The sequence below is a fragment of the Urocitellus parryii genome, chromosome 8 (genome assembly GCF_045843805.1).
Source record: "Urocitellus parryii isolate mUroPar1 chromosome 8, mUroPar1.hap1, whole genome shotgun sequence".
NCBI lineage: Eukaryota > Metazoa > Chordata > Mammalia > Rodentia > Sciuridae > Urocitellus > Urocitellus parryii.
Window position 1 is genome coordinate 30,606,907 of NC_135538.1, and position 20,777 is coordinate 30,627,683.

A 20,777-nucleotide genomic window follows, 5' to 3' on the forward strand; every position below is an offset into this window, starting at 1 on the left:
TTGCAACAATATGGAGGTTATTATGTTAAGCAAAATAAATCAGGCACAGAAAGATAAATATTGCATGACCTCACTCGCATGTAGAGTGCAAAAGTTTAGTCTCAGAAATGGAATAGAATGGTGGTTACCATGTGCTGTGAGGCTGGGGCCAGGGATTGGGAAGATGTCAGTTAAAGCATACAAAATTTCAGTTAACTTGGAAGGACAAGTTGAAGAGATGGTATCGTACAACACAGTGACCATGTTGACAATAATATATATTTTTTGAAAATTGCTAAGATAATGACTTTTAAGTGTTATTACCACAAAAATGATGTACGTGAGGTCACAAATACATTAGCTTGGTTTAGTCATTTCCCTATACATGCATATTTCAAAACAACATGTTTTACATGGCAAATATATTAAAATTTGTCATTTAAAGCAATTAAATAGAAAAGTCATTATTGCTGTGTGAGAAAGAAAGGACCAAGAAATTCACTGAAAGGACTTAACTGAAGTGAAAAAGTACTTTCTGTGGAGGGCAGGTGGGTATCTTCTCCTCCAGAGCCTATCCAGGTGAGACAGTATGGACCTCTATCTCCTGATAAAGAGTAAAACTAGAAACTTGGGCTTAACTGATCATTAAACATTTGTTGGTACTATTTTTTTTTAAGAGAGACTAAAGTGACTAGAGCTGTTAGCTCTAGTGTCTGTTTTTACTCAGGTCACTGTACAAGGGCATGGGATACTTCAAGAGGGGAAAATGTAATTTGGCAAAGTTCATTGTGGTCTATCCTCTGCCTGAGAAGCTGACCTCAGAGAGGGAAGTGATTTACTATCTCCTTGACATTTCTGGAGCACTTGTTCAGTTAGCTAATGTACTGTAATGTGTATCATAGTTTTAGGGTAAAGGATAATACTGCTACAAAGTACTAACCACACTTAACTTTAAAGAAGATTAAAATATTTAATAAAAATAACTGTAAAAATCTTTCATCTTCACTTGCTGATCTATTCTCAAAACATTCTGCATGCAAATCATTTTACCCTAGATAAACTTTGTGTTAAAGCCAAAGACAGGTCTTCATAATGATAATGAACTAAAATGTCTGTTCTTAATCAGCACAGTAGTGTTTCTTAAATCCATTGTCAAACTACCTAATAGGGTAAAATAAATAACTGAACGCTATTTGCAATTTCCAAATAACATCAGTCATTACCAACTGCCCAGGGCTTTTCTACATGATTGAATAATTAATCAGTACAATAATGAATAACTGCCCCTTGTAAGCTTTGGATATTTAGATCCAACTTTATTTCATTAGGTTTATCTCTATATCTGAACAACCAGCTGTCTCTTATTGAACATAGGGCATGTTTCTGTTTTAAAGATGGAAAACAGTGAAATGTTCTGTGAAAAATTGTGGACTTAATTGTTAGGTCTCTGCTATAAGTCCAAAATGCAGAATCAGTTAATGGGAAATTCTTTTCCTGCCCTTGAACTGAATCCATCAGATTTCATCATTAATAAAAACAAATTCATAGTTATAAACTTGCTTGCTTTTTGGAGGCATGCCAGATCTCAATAGGCATGAGTAAAGGTCAGAGATCACAGAATTCCTTAAAAATTCAGACATGTGTGTTATGATTTTGGTTGAGAGAACAATGTAGTTACAAGTAGAAATACGTTCTTCTTTAAATTCAACTAAAAGTCTGATGAAATATGAAAAAAATTATGCTAATCCCTATTTGTTGGCATTAGCAGCCACTGGAAGCCCGAAGAAATGGTAGAACCTTATAGCAAACACGAGAATGCACACGTAGGTGTGCCGCATTCAAAGTCCCCACCCAGAATATCTCCCTGCCTGCAGGTAGCACTTGTACCATGAATAAAACTACTTTTCTGAATATGGAGTGTTATTTAGCAAATGGAAAGTCACCATCCATGTGTTTCCTGCACAGAAACCCTGCTGTGATTACATGGAAACTATAGCAAAATCAACTTTGGACCCAAGCACCATGCACCACATTCCGTCTCTGAGCATACAGTTTCCATTCATGGTAACTGTAGTCTAGTAACTTCAAAACACCCTATGGTCCTGTCTGTCATTCAGTCTCTGACACTCCGATGACAAACACTGCTGTGGTTCTGTGTCAGCAGAGTCCCCTCGTTTGTTCTGCCTGCGCATTCACCATGGAGAAAAATCGTTCCAATGTGATGAGAGTATGACAAGCCTCCCTATCTACAGCATCTCCACCACTCGTGAAGCAAGGATTCTGAGATCACTGTTTTTATGGCAAGATCCTTGATTTGATGAAATGTAAATATTTGCTCAAAGAGGAGCAGGGCAGTTTTGGGACATGTGATTAAGGCTGGGACTAACTAGTGAGACACCTAGGGCATAAGAGCTAAGGTCTGAGAAGCTGTGCCTCCCTAAATTGTGCACTCTGGGTTCTTTGCTGGCCTGACCCTAGACCTGATCCTCCATGGGAGGCAAATGCTTAGGGGGGCTGAAGCTGGGTGGAAAACCTAAACAGGAAGCCTTGGAGGGACAAGAACCAGGAACTGAAAGGGGCTGTGTGCGCAAAGGATGGAGAATCTAAAAGGAATCTAAAGGGGGAAAGAAACTGAAATGCAGGGCAACAAAGACAAACTAAACTTTCTAGATTATTTTTCACTGGGTCCAAGGTTAGCGAAGATATAGTGGTCTCCCCTCAGTTGCAGGGCATAGGTTCCAGGATATTCCGAGGATTCCTCAAACCAAGGATAGCACCAAAGCCCATAGATACTTTTTTTTTTTTTCTATATATGCACACCTATTATAAAGTTTAATTTGTAAATTAGGCATAGTAAGATAACAACAGTAATAACAATTTTAACAGTGGACTATAATCAAAGTTACTAAAAACTTATGTTTATTTTTGGAATTTTCTACTTAATATTTTTTGAATACAGTCAATCATAGTTTACTGAAACTGCAACAAGAAAACCATGAATAAGGGAGAACTACTCTATTCTTAACAGGAAATGATGCTGCCCTTCCATCAATTCATGATATAAGCATAGTTTGGATGTTAATTAAAATATTGGTTTAGGGCTGGGCATTGGCTCAGTGGTAAAATGCTTGCCTAACATGTGTGAGGCTCTGAGTTCAATCCCAGCACTGCAAAAATATATAAGAGTGTGTGTGTGTGTGTGTGTGTGTGTGTGTGTGTGTTTCGTTGTTAGTTCTTTATGTCCACATTAGTTTACTTGTTAATATTTTAAATATAATCCAGTATTTTCCCTTTCTTAATACATCACTGTTAATTATTTGCCTGATTTTTATCTTGCTTGATAAAAGGACATTAAAGACATGCAGAGTCTAATTCTAATAAGAAGATGGCAAAGCTTTTTTTTTTTTTCATTGCTTAAGTACAAGTTCCTAGCTCAATGCTGGGACCTAATAGGAACTCAATAAATAGTTGTTTAATGGAATTGAATCATCTTGGCCCTATTTGTCCAGTTAGAATTTGCTGACTTGTGACCATGTTTTCCCATATTCTTTCTTTCCAAATCTAGATAAAAGACATGGGTGAATTTAGGTCTTAAAAGTAACTAAAAGGCAGAAAAATATTAAAACACATTGATAGTATTTATGAAAGTTTTTTTTTTTTGAGAGTTCTTTATGTATTCTGGATACAGGTCCTTTATCAGATATGTGTTTTGGAAATCTTTTCTCTGTGACTTGTCTTTTTCTTCCTGTAGTGGTGGCTTTCTAAAAGATCTTCTTAGTTTGATGAAATCTAGTTTAACTTTTCTTTTATGAATTGTGTTTTCAGTGTCATATCTACAAAATCTTTATGTTGTCCAAGGTCACAAAGATTTCTTTTGTTTTTCTTCTAGATATTTTTTAGTTTTTAATTTTTATATGAAGGCTTATAATTCAATTTAATTTTTTGCATATGGGTTATGAGTTGAGATTCTTTTACCTTTTGCATATTGATGTTTAGTTTTTCCAGTACCTTTTGCTAAAAGATACTAATTGTTCATTCAATTGTCTTTACACTTGCATTTCTCTATGAATCTATACTTTTGCTAGTACTGTACTTTCTTGATTTCTATACTTGTAAATCTTGAAATTAATCAGTGCAAGTTTTCAAACTTCATTCTTATTTTTCAAAATTGTTTTCATTATTCTGTTCCTTTACCTTTCCTTGTAATTTTAAAGTCACCTTTATAATTACTTCAAAAAAATCTATTGACATTTTGATTTGAGATTATGTTGAATCTGTATTAAAACGTGTCTTTAACTTTTAATACTTTGATATATCAAATATATATAGCAAATATGATTCTAATAAGAAGGTGGTAAAGCTTTATATAATGAGAATGGTGATAGATTTCAAATAGCATACATCAGGCAAAGATGTTAAACTACCTGCCACTGATCCTACAAATGTGGACTTGTAGGAGTTACTGATGAACCAGGGGTGAAGGACCTAGGCAGTCTCTCTGGCAGAAAGGAAATATTATCAGTTATACTCAAGAAGAAAATATTATAACTCTGCTGTCAAGTTTTTGACAAAATAAAGAATAAGTCTGGCAAAAGGTCCATGTGCCCATATCCACATTCCTACATACATAGTCTCTTTGAGATTCCAATCTCCTAACAGTTCCATATCTAAAAGGAAGGTTTTCTGAAATATCAAAAGAGCCTCATTTTTTTGCAGTGAGGCCAATGTAGATTAAATATCATCACAATTATCTGGGAATTTTCAGGCATATTTTTAAAAAGCTCATTTTCTCCATGTTATTAGAAAACATTTAACAGTATTTCACCTGGGTGAAGATCTGTACCTGGTTGGCTAGTCAGTCCTGGGAGAGATTCCTGTAACTGATAGGTGGAGGTTGATGAGGACGTGCCATCGGCTGTGTTATTTGAAGTCATGTATGCTCCATAGGTTGATGCTGAGTAATACTGTGCATACTGGTTTTGGCCAAAGGCTGTGTAGGACGGATAATCCTGAAACAAATAATGGAGATGTGTGTGCTTGGAAGAGAAATTACCATCCATTATGCTCCAAACAACAACAAAAATGACAAGCAAAAAACCCCAAACAAGGGCTGGGGATGTGGCTCAAGCGGTAGCACGCTCGCCTGGCATGCGTGTGGCCTGGGTTCGATCCTCAGCACCAAATACAAACAAAGATGTTGTGTCCGCCGAAAACTAAAAAATAAATATTAAAATTCTCTCTCTCTCTCTCTCTCTCTCTCTCTTTCTCTCTCTCTCTCTCTTTAAAAAACAAAACAAAACAAGACAACCCAAACAACCCCAATCACCATGGCAATTGAAAGACCAGCTTTGGCTCCATTTGTTTCCGAGTCTAGAGCATTGAGCTAATCCTCACGTGTGGAGATGACTTTGGTAGCATTTTGTACCTATATATGCACATGGTAATGAGCTTCCTATTATTTTTACAAGCCAGCTCTAGTACACAAATTTTAATCTGTCTAAAATTTGCATATGCTTCGTTTTGCCTCCCTGATTACACTTATCCAAGGATTTACATCATTAGGACCTATGCCCTAGAAGAGGAGAGGGGGAGCCAGAATCAGGTCACATTTATAAAATCAGTATCAAGCCCATCAGCAGGAGGAGTGTGGCTGCTCCCTACCTGGCTTCCCCACGGACTGCCCTGTGCATTTGCTTGATTTCTATTCTCTTTCCAGGCAGCCCTTGATGATTCTGTCTTCTTGGCAGAAGGTACAGAGTAAATAATCAAAAGAATAAAGGATTTTTCTAACCTAGCCTCTCACATACCATGTGCTATCTGAGGCCTTGACTTTTTTTTTTTTATTGGTTGTTCAAAACATTACAAAGCTCTTGACATATCATGTTTCATACATTAGATTCAAGTTGGTTATGAACTCCCATTTTTACCCCAAATACAGATTGCAGAATCATAGTAGAGGATAGGAAAGGTAGCAGAATACAACAGTTACTAATAGGACATTATGTAAAAATGTGGATGAGGCCTTGACTTAAAAGGGTTCAGTGAGGTGAGGTTTTTCAAACTTGTGGTTTTTCTCCTTTGTTTACAGACAAAAATGAAAGCACTGGGTCAGCTCCCCTGTTTTTTATTTTTTAAAAATTTAAAAAGCCTTAAAATGATAAGAATGATTCTGCAAAATTCTTTTCTATGTTAAGATGGTGAGTGAGGCTGTTGTGATAAAGTTTGATATATCTCCCATGTGTTAACCCAAAATGCTATCAGTGATGACAGATCTTTGGTCAGGATCAAGATCCCTGTTGAGGCAAGTTCTGGAGTGAACATAGATGCATGTGGGATGTGGTTCCCCAAAAAGGAAATTCTCTGCATAAGTAAATACATGTATTACCAGAAAGGATTAAGTAATATGTCAAAAAACTAAAATTCCACTAGGCTGTTAATTGCAGGATCTTATGTTCCCCACAACTACCTGTGAGCCAAAGAAAAAACTCATCAATATTTGAACAAGTTCCAGGCAACCCGACTTTTCCAGAGTCAAAGAAAGAGAGAGCAGAGTCTTACGTATGGCTGGCTTTGTGTCCAGTTACTGTACTAAGGACTTAAATAGCTTTGTTCACCTAATCTTCACAATCTCCTATGTGGTGTTATAATTACTATTCCCATGTTATATATTAAAAAGAAGACAACAGCACAGAATGCTTACGTGATTTGTGCCCAGGTTACACAGCCAACAAGCTTCAGAGCTGCAACTGGTACCTGTTGTTTGACCCCAGCATGGGTGTGAGGCACTGTGTGCTAATAAGCTACTGACACCCTAAGGAGGAGCTGGGTACACCCTGGGAAGTCTCCCAGTGGTCTTTGGGGAATAGGGTGTCAAGTGCTCCAGTGTATCTCTGAGATTTCTGCCTCCTTCATTCCCAATATGGTCACCCTGTCTCCACATCCTTCACTTCTCATTGCCACCCATTATTCACTAATCTACTTTATCTCCTGTTTCCATTTTTTACTTTCTCCAAACACTCGGAAGCCAGATTACACAAAACGTAAATTACATAATGATGTAGGGTTCTCCTGCTTATGATCCTTTAATAGCTTCCTACTGGGTTTAGACAAGGATCCAAAGGCCTAACTGAAACCCTTGTGGCTCTCTGTGAGCAGGCCTCTGCCTACCTCTTCAAAACCAGCTGTCTCCACCTTCCCCTCAGCTCCAGCTAAACTCCAGTCCTCCTGGAGTTCAGTGACACATGGAGTCTTCCACGCCTGGGGGTCTGGTTCTTGCTGCTTTCTTGGCTTGAAACACTTGTGCCCTCTTTCCTCACCTGGCTCTCAGGAGCCTTGGCCTAAATGTGTCTCTCACAGAGAAGGCGTCCACCAAGCCTCCCTGTTCAAAATTATTTTCCTGTTACTATTTTTAGTGGGATCTTGTTCTCTCCATTCAAGCTTTTTAATTCTGGACATATTAATTTGTGTGTTCATTGGTTTATTGTCTGTAGGCTGTAAATTCCATGAAGTAAGGATCAGGTCTGATAGATTCTGGCCACCGCGCCACTGTCCCCTAACGTTCAGACCTGTTCCTAATACTTGATAAACACTCAGTATCTACAGAAATGATGAAGTGGTACTCAGCCCATGATCCAAAATACAAACTATATTTTATATGACATCCATTCTACTTAAATTGTCAGACAAAATTGTCATTCCCACCATTTATTTTATGATTAAAACTTTTCAAATAAATATTCTTCTAATTTACAAATATTTTTTAAATCCTCCCAAGTATAGTGGTCTTTCCTTTACACTACCACTCTGACTAGTGTATATTTCTATTCTTCTTTTTCTTTTGGTGGTACTGGGGATTGAACCCAGGGCCTCGTGCATGCAAGGCTAGCACTCTACCAACTGAGCTATATCCCCAACCCATATTTCTATTATTTTATTATTATATTCCACCCTCTATCCAAATTGTTTCATTGCTGTTTCTTCACGAAGATTGTGTCCTTTGGAGAACATGAAATAAAGACTTAAGTATTTTTTCCATATTTTTATTGGTGCATTATAGTTGTACATAATGGTAACATATTGACATTCAATGCTTAGTCAAAATATAATGTACAGCATGGGCTTAATAAATGTCTGCTGTATCAATAAATAAATGATCTAAAATTCTCAGCTTTTAAATAAAATATGCAATGACTCTGATGGCTACTTGACCAAGTATACCACACTTTCTAATGAATGCCAACTTCCTTCTGGCCTTTTTCTATGTTAATAAAACCACACAAAAAAGCAATGAATAGAATTCCTTCAGTAAATGCAAAATCCAAGCAGTTGTGCAGTAAGATACTTTAAAATACATGAAAGCTCAGCCATGACACTGAAATAAAATAGTGCATTGTCTGCCCAGAAACCAGCTACCCTTCAGTCTCAACTACTCTGGGCATAGTTAAGAATCACTAAATAAAGACAATAGATTCTGAAGCATCAGCACAGATCACAAGTTCATCTCTGTGCCAAGTTACTACTTTAGGAACCTGCACTCTTGTTCCACATGTCATTCCCACCAGCTAGATTTTTATTTTTTTTATTTTTACTTTTTTTGTGGTGCTAGGAAGTGAACTCATGGCCTTGTGCATATGAGGCAATCACTCTGCCATCTGAGCTATATTCCCAGCCCTCCACCAGCTAGATTTTTAAAATTCTCAAAACATTAGGAAAATATGATTAGGAGGAGGCAGAGGCCTGCTCAAGATAGGCTCAGTGACCAAAGCCAAAATTATGACTATTAGGAAAGTGGGAACCAAACATTTATTGAAAGAAATTATAGAATTAAATACTTAAAAAATGAAAACCCAGTCTTAGTTCTGGAGGCATTTTGTTTATTAACTAGTGTTACTTTTTAAGATTGAAAAGTTTTAGCATCTATAGCATAATACTGTGATTGATTATAGTTTGATCTACTAGTTAATATTCATCATGATACCAGTTTGTTAAGATAAATAAAATTGTGTTTAGGATAGTTTAAGATAAAAGTATGCAAAATATGTTTAAAAAACATGCCAAAAGAGTGCAACAACTGCAGCATTCATATTTAGTAACCAAGAAATCTAAAACAGTTAGAATAACACATATCCCAAGAATTCTGAATAGGTAAATTTTTACTGTCCTGAGTTTCTATATGAATTTTAAATAAAGAAACTTTATTTACAGAGGATGTACACTTATAATTGAAAGTACTCTTCAATAATCTGCAATAGATATAAAAAGAACAAATACAAAAAGCTACTATACCTGTTGTGAACCACTGAAATTCGTTGAATTCGAAACTGAATTATTTGCATAAATAGTAGATGATGGTGCAAAACTAGAACCTAGAGATGAAGAACAAATTTTGTTTTAAAAACTTTCATACCAATTTAGTCATAAAATAGGGTGCATCCTGTCATTTGTGACAACTCAGATGGAACTGAAAGATATTAAGTGAAATAAGCCAGACAAAGGAAGACAAATGTCATGTGACCTCATTCATATATAGAATCCAAAGGGTTGATCTCATATAAGTTAAGAATTGAACAGTGCTTACCAGAGGATGGAAAGAAGAGGCTGGTGTGAAGGGTGGGGATGTTGGTGAATAGGAGAAAAAAATTTCTGGTATCTATTGCACACTAGTAAAATCCTAATGTAGATAATAATGTACTATATATTTCAAAAAAGTTAGAAAAAAAGGATTCTGAAACCTTTCATCACAAATAAATGATAAATGAGGATAAAGCTTTATTTGCTTTGGTTTCAACATTATATAATGATATATCACATAGTATCCCATAAATATATAAGTATTATATATAAAATAAAAATGAAATTTCCATACAGACCCCAAAGAAGTTTTCCTTGTTAAATGATAAAAATATTTCACTTCACAGAATTCAGTTAGAGAAACACATTTTGAATTTGGTTATGAAGGCAGTGAAATTTGAAGTTGGGAGACTCATAAAGAAAATGTGCTTAGCCTTTTTATGGTGGCTAGTAGACTTGCCATGTGGGTTTGTTGGGTTATGCAGGAGAACATGGGGACAGTCTCACCAGGATAAAGCTGGCATTCAAGGAGAGGTGTCTACAAGAGCCAGAGTACTCAAAGAATAAACTACAAGACAGACAGAATTTTGGATCTTTTAAACTATTTCCACCACATTTGCAGACTGAAACTAACGAAGCTAAACATTGGGTGAGATTATTAGGAAATAAACATACAAACCCCACTCAGAACCGATGCTTGCAGCAACCTGTCTCTGATACTTATGTCTCCCTTTAGAACAATGAGAGGTGCGAATTAAGATTCAGAGTCTGGAAAAGGTTCATACAAGTTTAAGAATCTAAGGTTTGAGGGCCTTCTACAACTTAACTACAAAGTTTAAAATTTATTTAATTATTTTTCCAGCTGGGCCCCAAACAAGTAAAGTATTAATTATAGAATTTTCTTTTTGAATATGTTCTTGTGGAATGTACTTATCAAGGAATGAAATGAAAGACTATTCAGGAAGTGGAAGACCTCTTTTATCAATGTGTTTTGACTAGCAATATATTATGTAATCAATGCAATTGACTTGGTCTGAATAAACCTATACAGGGGAAAACTGCATATGTTTCTATGCTTCATCACGTTGCTCACGAAGCTCTGTGACTCATTGTGGCAATAGCGTGTATGCAAATATGTTTCTACCTAATATTCTGGGTGGAAAGAGATTTGCTATTCTGACCAAAAATGTCTAAGTAAAGGGTCAGTAACTGTTGGTTCAAATATATGAATATAGCCCCAAAATTATGATCAAAACTACAGACAAAATGACAGAGAAGAACTAACTTTTAATGTTTTTTTTTACCATGTCACTAAAATTGTTTCTTCAACTATTATATAAAGATCAGACATAATTTTTTACAGGATCCAAAATTGAAAAAAAAATTAAATGATCCTATACGGATGATTGGAGCGGGTACAAATTATATAAAAGTCCTATTAAGAACTATACTACCAATAGGTAGTAAGTATTTAAGGAATGAACAAAAATCCCCAGTCACTTAACAATCACTTGTTAGGTGGACCTTAGAAAAGTGCTAATTTATTTTCATACAATCAAAATTGCACTACATTATTAAGGAATATTGAAAAGAAAATACTAGTTTGCACTATGAATCTTTTAAATTCCTCACTTAAGTAGACGCCAAACAAGTGCCTGCCTGACCTGGTGGCTGGCTGGAAGTTTGCTTTGCTTGGACTCTGTTTCCTGCCAATGTTATGTGGCTTAAAATTAAGTATTTACATTCAGTATGAGTCATGTTTCTCGATGTACATTCAACTTTTTCCATCATGTTTCTGCCTCTTTGTTTGTCTTAAAAAATCATGTGAGCCCGGGTAAATTTAAACCTGTCTTTAGGACTGAACATTTCTAAGACTGAAGCTGAAGAGTCTCATTCAGAGAATTGGTTCTCACCTCACACGCTTCATGTATGGCTACTTACCTGGCATTTGATAAGAATATGGTGTCTGGCCTGGTTGTGGGGTTGAAAACCCTGGGCTGTAACTGAGGCAGCCACTTTGTAATGGGGATTGAGTTTGGGAAAGTCCACTCTCCGTCTTGATGGCTGGCAACATCACACCCAAATCTGTTTCCAAAATGCACATACAAACCATTTGATTAGTAAGATGACCTTCCTTGAGCTGGAACTTAACATCAGAGTATAAAACTACTAGACAGCAAGATTACCCACTTATAACTGAAGAAGGAGAAGATAGATATAAGATGTGAAATACCGTAGGTGGGCAGGCTGTAGGGCTGTCCTGTCTGTGAGTAGGCTGTGTAGACCGCTGGCTGCTGCATCCCCGAATACTGAGTCTGGCCTGCGTAGGCAGACATAGTTTGAGCTGCTGGTGTAGAAAGAATGTGTGGATAGGGCCTAAATATCAGAAAAATAGCATTACTGTGGCAACAAAGACTGCATATTAATTCAGACAGCTTAGATTCAGTGAAACCCTACAATATTCAGGAAGTAATCCTCCTCTCTATTTACAACATAATTTTAACAATATAGGAGCAAATAAGAGTTTGAATGTCAGGAGCCCAGGCTCTGCTACAAAGCAATCTTGTCACCTTACAAAAAATAATTTAAACTCCTTACAACTATCTCACCTGTCAAATGAGAAATTTGGTTTAGATATTATATCTAAAGTCTTGTTACAGCTAAATAGCACTCTAAGTAATTTGTAGAAATGAGGAAAAGGGAGCACAGGCCAGTTAATTAATATGCTTACAAGTAGATTCAGATTCACTACAAGTGACCTAATGCTATACAGTGATTACAAAACTCTATTTAAAATTTCTTCCAAGAATTCACTACTGTAAATGGGAAATCTTAGAAAAAAGGAGGAGGAGAAGTCCTCCTGAAAAGAAAAGGAATGCCATTCCCTTTATCATGTCACATTTTATGCTGTGTTCCCAACTGGAGATTGAGTCCCCCAGCTTATACTTAAGGATATTCTTTAATATATAATGTGTTATTGTTGCAGACAATAACACATTATATATTAAAGTGTATGTCTTGGGAATCCAAATTAGGCACATCTGGTTGATTTCAAACAAATTCAGATATATACCCAATATAGTTAAATTTGAACTATCTCCCATTGTCCTTAGTATGGTGACCACACTAGTTATAAAAACAAACATATATATATATATTTTTTTTTCCAGAAGTATGCTTATTATAACTTGAAATCCAATAAAAATAGTCAAATAATGGAATTAATTATGAAGTGTTGATGTTTGGATAAAATGTGAATTCTTTATATTTTCTTTAAACTACCCAGCATTTAAAATTTTTCATTAAAAAAATAGCATATTCTAGTTTCAGTTTCGTGTCTTGCTCAAAGTCCACAAATACCCAGAAAGAAGGGCATTATCCAGATAAAAGTGATGTCTCTATTTCTTTTAAAAATTTTTTTAATTTTTTAGTTGTAGTTGGACACAATACCTTTATTTTATTTATTCATTTTTATGTGGTGCTGAGGATCGAACCCAGGGCCTTGTATATGCTAGGCGAGTGCTCCACTGCTGAACCACAACCCCAGCCCCTGATGTCTCTATTTCTAATATGTATAGAATACTTTATGTCTAATCTATCCAAATATCTATCCAGCTGCCTATGTTACATGTATGTACAGAAATGCTTGCCAGCTAAAGTTGATATATTGTGTGAATATAAATTAATAAATGTAATTCTGGAAAATGGTTCTAACAAAACTGCATCTACTGACCACTTACTTGGAAGGATAGAGCTGGGGAGAGTACTGATGTGCTGATCTAGGGCTGTAGCCACTGCTTGTGATTACTGTAAGACACAAAAAACCAATGCACAAAAAAAATTTGCTTCATAAATGCATTCCATTAGAAGGTATATAGCTAATTTAAAGAAATTGCCATGTTAAATGTTTCTAAAATTTTGTTCATTTTCTAAAATCCATTTCTTAAAATGTAACAGCTCCCTAAATACTTTTTCAACTTAAACTGCTTTGAATTTTGTTCTAAGAGCATGAAATAAATATTCCTCATTCAAATCATTCTATCACTCATCCATTTTCTCAAGTCAGCAGTGTATTCTTACATATTGATACATTATAAATAAGTATTTTTGATTATAGAATAATTAAACTTTCAAGGTGTAAAAGTAAATTTTTAAATTTGAACACTTTACATTTTAAACTCCACATGATAGCAATATATTGCCTGCAGATTTATTCTAACTAAAATAATCATTCTAAAAAATATTTTTAGTTCTAGATGGATGTAATATATTTATTTTGTTTATTTATTTTTATGTGGTGCTGAGGATCGAACCCAGTGCCTCACATGTGCGAGGCAAGCACTCTGCCACTGAGCCACAATTCCAGCCTTAAAATAATATTTAAAAATAATTTCATGTTTCAAAACATCATTCACTAATTGTAAACATGCTATTCTTTTCTATTTTCTTTCATTTTACTAATCCGAGGAGTGATTAAAAATGCAGAGACCAAAGTACCCTAGAAATATTTGAAATGTACAGAGCAAACATGCAGGATGATGTAACACTTTCTATTAAGCATAATCACAAAATGCAGTAGCAATCATATTTACATACATATTTAGAACTATCAGAGAAAATACTTTTCTAAAAAGAACTTAAAAGTAAAAGTCAGGTTCTATAAACATTTCATCCAAATATGCACCACAGACTGGAATATATCCAAAAGTTTGGAAGTTTCTCTTTCCTTTAGCCATCTGCCTTGACTAAGACAGATGTATTGCAAATATATGGGTTCTAAAGTGTTGAGCCAGCCCCTTCAGAGCCAATCCATACTGGGCAAGCACACAGAGTGTCTTTATTAGGCCATCTGCTGTTCATTCACTTTTCAAAAAGATTAAAGTAGTACACAACACAGTGCTGGAATTAGTTTAGTCTAATCAATCATAGTTCTACTTCAAAGTACTATGACCTTCCTAAGTTGTTCATAATAATTCTGGAACTAAACTTTTAGAATTGTAAAAGTGACAAATAGGTTTAAGTTGCTCAGTATTTTATGAAATATGATATACTTCTATATCCAAATGTTATTAAGTACCCTTGTGATCTATTGCTTCATAAACATACAGAACATAAGGTGTTTAAAATGCTATTTTGTCTATAAGTTTGGGGTAAGGAAAGTATAGTTTACACAGCAATAATACAATAAGCACATTTTCAGGAATACTAGGAATCAAGTTTGAAAACAGTCAAATCTGACTGAGGCATAATATTCTAAAAATTTTCAGGAATCAAAATTTAAGTGAATTTTCTATATATGTATATTAGAAATAAATTTATTGGTAAGCCATTAATTTTCTACTTAATTAATCTTAAAAACTCAAAAGGATATTTAAAACTCTCAAATCAATTCAATGAGGGTAAACTTTGTACTATACTCCATGGGTACTAAATGTACATTATATAATAATAGTGCTTTCAGTCTAATTTATTAATTCCCTCTAGTAAATGTTTTATTTATCAGAAAAACAGTTAAATAAGACTTAATTCCAAGATGTTTTATCTCTTTTTTAAAGGACTTTGGCTATACATACTAATTATTCTCAAGACTGAAAAAAGGAGAATTTTCAAAATACACAGAATGATGAAAAGAAACATTCACTATAGCAGTTTTCAGTAAATATGGTGAAGAGCAAAATTCTGTATTTCAGACAAAAACTATATACATGAACACAATTCTGAACATATAGGATGTTTTTTCTCTCTAATTAACAAATCTAGGTATCATTAGAATAATGTACCCACAACAAATAAATTGTCAGTTAAATTGAAATGTCACACTAATGTCTATATTTTCAATTTCTAAATAAAAAACACAACTTTTGGCTTAGAAAACTAAGAGGCCATTTAAAGAACAAGATGGAGAATATAAGCTTCTTTATTAAAATTTATATATTTTATGCTCATAAATTTGCAGATGATAGAAAACAACAAAAATGGATTCAAGTGAATTGTGATTAGTTGTTCAGAATAAAGACTGTTCCTGCCAAGGCAGCCTGATCTCCGGAAAAACGTATGGGACACCCTATACAAATAGGGAAGATCTTCTCTTTATCCCTCATTGTCTTTTAATTAACCCCAAAGCACTCAACTCAGTATATTTCACCATTTCTGCAAACAAACAAACAAAAAAAACAGAACTGCTAGTCTTCAAAATATCCTGAAATTAATTTAAAAAATTTAATGTCTATTAGTTTTCCAGAGGATTGTGTCAAATGATTTTAGGGTTTTACTCTTACTATTAGGATACGTTAGGTCAGTGATTCTAAATGTGAAGCGGGGAGGAATTTATATGCCAGGAGAATGTTAAATGTCTGGAGTTATTTTTTTTGGTGTTATAACTGATGGTGCTACTGGCATTTGGAGCATATGTGTGGATGCTGCTGAGCATCTTACCATGCACAGCATAGATCCCTCACAATAAAGAATTAGCCCCCAATTTTAATAGTACTGCCATTGAGAACCCTTATCCTGGATCACTACTGAGAAGGAACTTCCCATGGTGTTGAACATGCTCTATATTTGAGTTATCCAATATGGTAGCCACTAGCTACAGGCATCCATTAAACATTTGAAGTGTGGCTGGTGTGATAAAAAACAAAATTTTTATCTTACCACATTTTACTTAATTTAAATTTAAATAGTTACATGTGGCAAATGGCTATTTTGTTAGACTGCATAGCCCTAGAAAAGTTTGAAAAGAAAACTGGGAAAATATGTTTAAAGAAAATATGAGTGTAATTTCGAACAGAATGATTGTTTACACATGTTTCTTTGTGTGTCTTTATATTTTCCAATGGAGGACTATTGAAAGGACCCATGTACTACCCAGTTCTAGCCTCATTTGTATCAGTTATAATGCCTTGATCATGGGGCCATAACTACCTTTGACTTCTCTGTGCACCTTGGTATTCTCCTCTGAAAAATGAATCAGAGAGCTCTGATACTCCTTCTGGAACTATCATTCTATAGTTCTGTCATTCAACTTTCCAGGTACTTGTATGCCCTTGAAGTATGATAGCAATCACTTAATAACTCCTTTTCTTAAAAATGCATTATATACATTTACTTTGCAAAATGTTTATAAGAGCTAAAGTAAATGAGCAATACAGAATCACAAAGTATGTCAGTGTCTATCTCCTAGGAAGCAGGCAAAATGCCAGGAAGGATGAGAATTAGCATAAGTGAGTTTCTATGCAAAGCTTATCTACTGTACATTATTTCTGTTTGGAGTACTAATATTTATGTCAATATATGACAACTACTTCCAACTGGTGTGAACTAATAAAACTGGGTCATCCCCATCCATAAAAATTAAAGTGCTATGATGACATTATACTCAAACACATATCTCAACTCTTTTTACTTAGGGCATACTCACCTAAAATCCTTGCACATAAGAACATGAATAAATGTAAAATACATTAAAGCAGACAATGGAACCGAGATTTAATTGCCATAACTGCTCTTCTAGGTTTAATTTTCATCTTTCTGATGTACACATTCCTTCTAAGGTTTTTTTGTTTATTTGTTTGTTTTAATCCTTTTGCCAGAAAATAAGCTAACCAAAATACTGCAATTAAAAAAGAAAAAATTTTACCAAGTCAATACTGTAATTAAAAAAAAAAAATCTTTTACTAAGTCAGCTTATTTCACACCCTTTGTGTCCAGCTGGGAGTTATCAGATATTTCTATTTAAAAGGGATTGATGTTTAAAGACACAAGGTTGTTCTCTTTGAAGCCCAGGATTGCTCCCTGAGTCTGGGTTCTAATGCAACCAGCATGTGTCCCCCGAAGCCCATTAACCTTTAATACTTATCACTCAGCTGCTTGCACAGGAGGGCTTTTTTAAACCCAGAGAGGAAGCAAGGTTATTTAGAAGGAATCAAATGGATAGTTTTACATCTAGGATGGGGGATAGAAGGCAGTTTTTAATGTAATTTAAGTGGGTGAGTTGAAGGAACAAAGTCGGCTGTTGTGACCTAATTATTAAATTAATTAAGCACTGCATAAAATCATGATGAAGGAAGCCAGCTCTGCTTATCTCTAATGAGAAAGTCATGGGATTGCTTCACTGTCAACTGAAAAGCTGGCAAAATAATTCCTACTATAATTTGTAAAAATACATAGTTTTAGGATGAATCTCAAAAGTGGATTTGTTGCTAACTTCATAAAGATTCAAGTTCTAATAGCTTTGATGTTCACATTGCTATCCGCAAGGAGGAGGCTGTGCATGGACCCTGGTGTGGACATAAGGACACACGAACTAAAGGCTTTACCTGACCCAGTAAAAGTGTCAAGCGCTCCATCTCCAGTCGTGCTTGTGGTTTCACTGCTGTTCAAGGGCTCTGTTTTGACTGCAAGAAGAGACACTACGTAGAAGAATAAGTACACGTGAGTTTTACTTCTAAATGTATATCAAAGACCCTGACTGTTCTACGACTGATCTCCCTAGCTATCATGGGCATGCAAGAGAAAACTTTGAGAAGTTGACGAGAAGAGTTTTGTTAATTTAGCTTCTAAGTGGGCATGCATTTATGGAGGATTTATTCTAGAATCCTCTGGCTAAGCTGGTTCTCAGAGCCTGACTTTTAAAGGCAGTCAACCTTCAAAAGTGAAATAGCAGTACATATATTTGCATTTTTAATTCACTTAAGCACACTCTGATAGAGTCAACAGACAGAAGAATCCAGTCAGTCACCAGCACATTTAATTCAAATCATAACAGAGGGATTTACTAGTTGATATTTTATTCTTCCCAAGGAGATATTTAAAAAAACAAAAATTGCATTAGAGTACAATGGAGGCATATACAAATCCAGAAACCATGAGCCTATTCATTGATGGGTGACAGATGAGACAATACATTTTCCAGACTAAAAAAGACAAGGAGTCTTCAAGTGTTGGGTTTTTTTTTTTTTATTAATGCTGTAACAATTTTTAATGTGTTATAGAGCTAAGCAGAGAAGAGGTGACTTTGACAGCAGCAAGCCTATCTCTGGAAAACTGTTGTAATATGTTATTTTTACTTTGAGATGGTGTATTTGGGCAAAATCCTCTGTGGCAGCAATGTAGCCTGGCACACATTATTGCCATTATGAGACACAGCACGTGGGGCAGTGATAAAGCCTCTCCCCATTTGGTCACACCATATTTTCCCTTGGTTGCAAAGCTTTACTACATATATCACAGCAGTAAGGGAATAAACAAACTTATTTTCTACTTGTCACTTCTTATGTTTCCTGGTCATAAATGGAATGGTGCAGTTATATAACTTAGAAGCAAGCAGTAAACTATAAAGAAAGCTGCAGACTAGCCAACCATGACTAAGTAGGCCAAAAGAGAATAGCAGGGTCACAAAGTACCTACCAACATTACACCCATGTCAGTAATGTTACTGTGTTAGAAAAGCAATTGATTGATGAAACAACATGCAGAAATGATTATGTGCTTTCCACGTGAACAGACTTAAACAGATCCTCAGTGAGTTCTGAGTTAACTTAGTATTCATGTTCGAAAAATGACATGATAATTTGCTAGTAGAGTCAGAGGTGAATTGTTCAGTTTGGAAAGAGGAAGTAAAAAATGGATTACTTATCCTAACCAAAGGAAAATTGGAGGTTGACCTAACTTTAAATAGCAATAATGAGTAGAGTCTTATTATTTGCATAATGATAACCGATGAATGATTAGTACATTTCAATAGTAATTTGCAGTTGTTCACATTACATTATACCTAATTAGCAATTGTGCTTACCACTATAAAATTTCTAATTAATATAAAATTATTAATGAGAGCTTACTATATGCTAGACCATGTGCATTTAGCTAAGCCTTAAAACAACCCGATAGTTACATATCACTTTATCCATTTCATACACAAAGAAACTAAAATTCAGGTGACTAAGGAATCTGTGTCAGTTCCATCACAGAAGAAATGATCTGAATTTGGGAATTTAGAATAAGATCTGAATTAAGAAATTCAATTTTAATAATAATCTTTCTACCAGAACTATCTTCAGGCCTGAAAAATAACTTGCTTATTTATGTTCCTGAGAGTGGTTCTCCATGAAGACTTAGAGCATTATAAGAATATGGTTACATTCTAGGAATGCCTTTTTTTAAATTGAAAGCTGCAAAGTACTGAAATAGGCTACTAACTTGCATTTTTTATTTCTTCCTCATGACATATTTTAAAAGACAACAAGGAAAAAAAAGTAGATAATAAGAGCACACAATTAAAAGATGCTTGATACATTCCAGGGGCTTTTCCTGTGCTTTACAGGAATTAATTTATTTACTCTCTACAACAGTCAACAGACAATATTAGTATCTTCATTCTTCAGATGAGGAAATTGAGACACACGAAGATTAAATAACATGTCCACAATCACACTGCTGGTAAGAACTAGAATTTGAGATCAGGTGGTACATTTGCAGAATCCAATCACTAAACCATTTGCCTTTTAGGAAGTACCAACTACTCAAGAATTCCTTTCATCTGTATAGAGACAATCCAGAGAATAATCCAGATAGATGTAAAGGTTACCCTCTGTGGTATAATGTCCACATTTTCCTTCTGACATTTATGACATAGTCGAAAGCTGACAGAAAAACTACCATGAGAGTTTCTCAGACTTCCAAACTGATTGTGGCTAAGTTCCTATTTACACATGTCTGTACCTATAAACAGTGCCTGTAAAATAGATTTATTATATTTCCAACGATAACCTACTTCACTTGTTCATTAGGAAATGAAGCAGAATATGAGGTGAGTCTGATGAAACTAGTCTAGGAATCAGACCCCAAGATTCATTTTATTACCTTGGATTGCATCTTTGAGACTTGATTTTAAAAATTCAGTATTGACTGTGATTATAAATCTCCTCGATTTGAAAACTTCAGGTGGTCAAAAGCCTTCAGAAAAACTATCATACAAGGACAAAGAAGAAGGTGAGATCTATTTATTTCATTCTTAATATTGGTAACATCTTTCATTAAAATTATAAAGGTCTGTATTTACTTAAAGGTAGACAAAGGAGCCGCGTGAGGTGATGCACACCTGTAATCCTAGAAGGTTGGGAGGCTGAGGAAGGAGGATCCTGAGTTCAAAGTCAGCCTCAGTGAAAGCCAGGCACCAAGCAACTCAGTGAAACCCTGTCTCTAAATAAAGTACAAAATAAAATAGG

General features: G+C 35.0%; 1 protein-coding gene and 1 non-coding gene across 11 annotated transcripts in view; both read right to left on the reverse strand.

The window, feature by feature from the left end:
• Eya4 (EYA transcriptional coactivator and phosphatase 4) overlaps positions 1–20,777 on the reverse strand; it is a 269,696-nt gene that overhangs the window by 44,224 nt on the left and 204,695 nt on the right. For 7 of the 10 annotated variants that reach the window (XM_077802152.1, XM_077802153.1, XM_077802154.1 and 4 more), the window contains 6 exons: positions 17,868–17,960; positions 13,290–13,356; positions 11,783–11,925; positions 11,491–11,634; positions 9,265–9,344; positions 4,805–4,988 (listed from right to left, as the gene is read on the reverse strand). In XM_077802152.1, coding sequence (XP_077658278.1) covers positions 4,805–4,988; positions 9,265–9,344; positions 11,491–11,634; positions 11,783–11,925; positions 13,290–13,356; positions 17,868–17,960 — 711 coding nt within the window. The remainder of the gene's footprint in view (positions 1–4,804; positions 4,989–9,264; positions 9,345–11,490; positions 11,635–11,782; positions 11,926–13,289; positions 13,357–17,867; positions 17,961–20,777) is intronic. The other 3 variants (XM_077802155.1, XM_026380615.2, XM_026380630.2) reach the window with 1 other exon arrangement.
• Positions 7,818–7,890, reverse strand: Trnaa-ugc (transfer RNA alanine (anticodon UGC)). The gene has a single exon. It is a non-coding gene; the product is annotated as a tRNA-Ala (tRNA).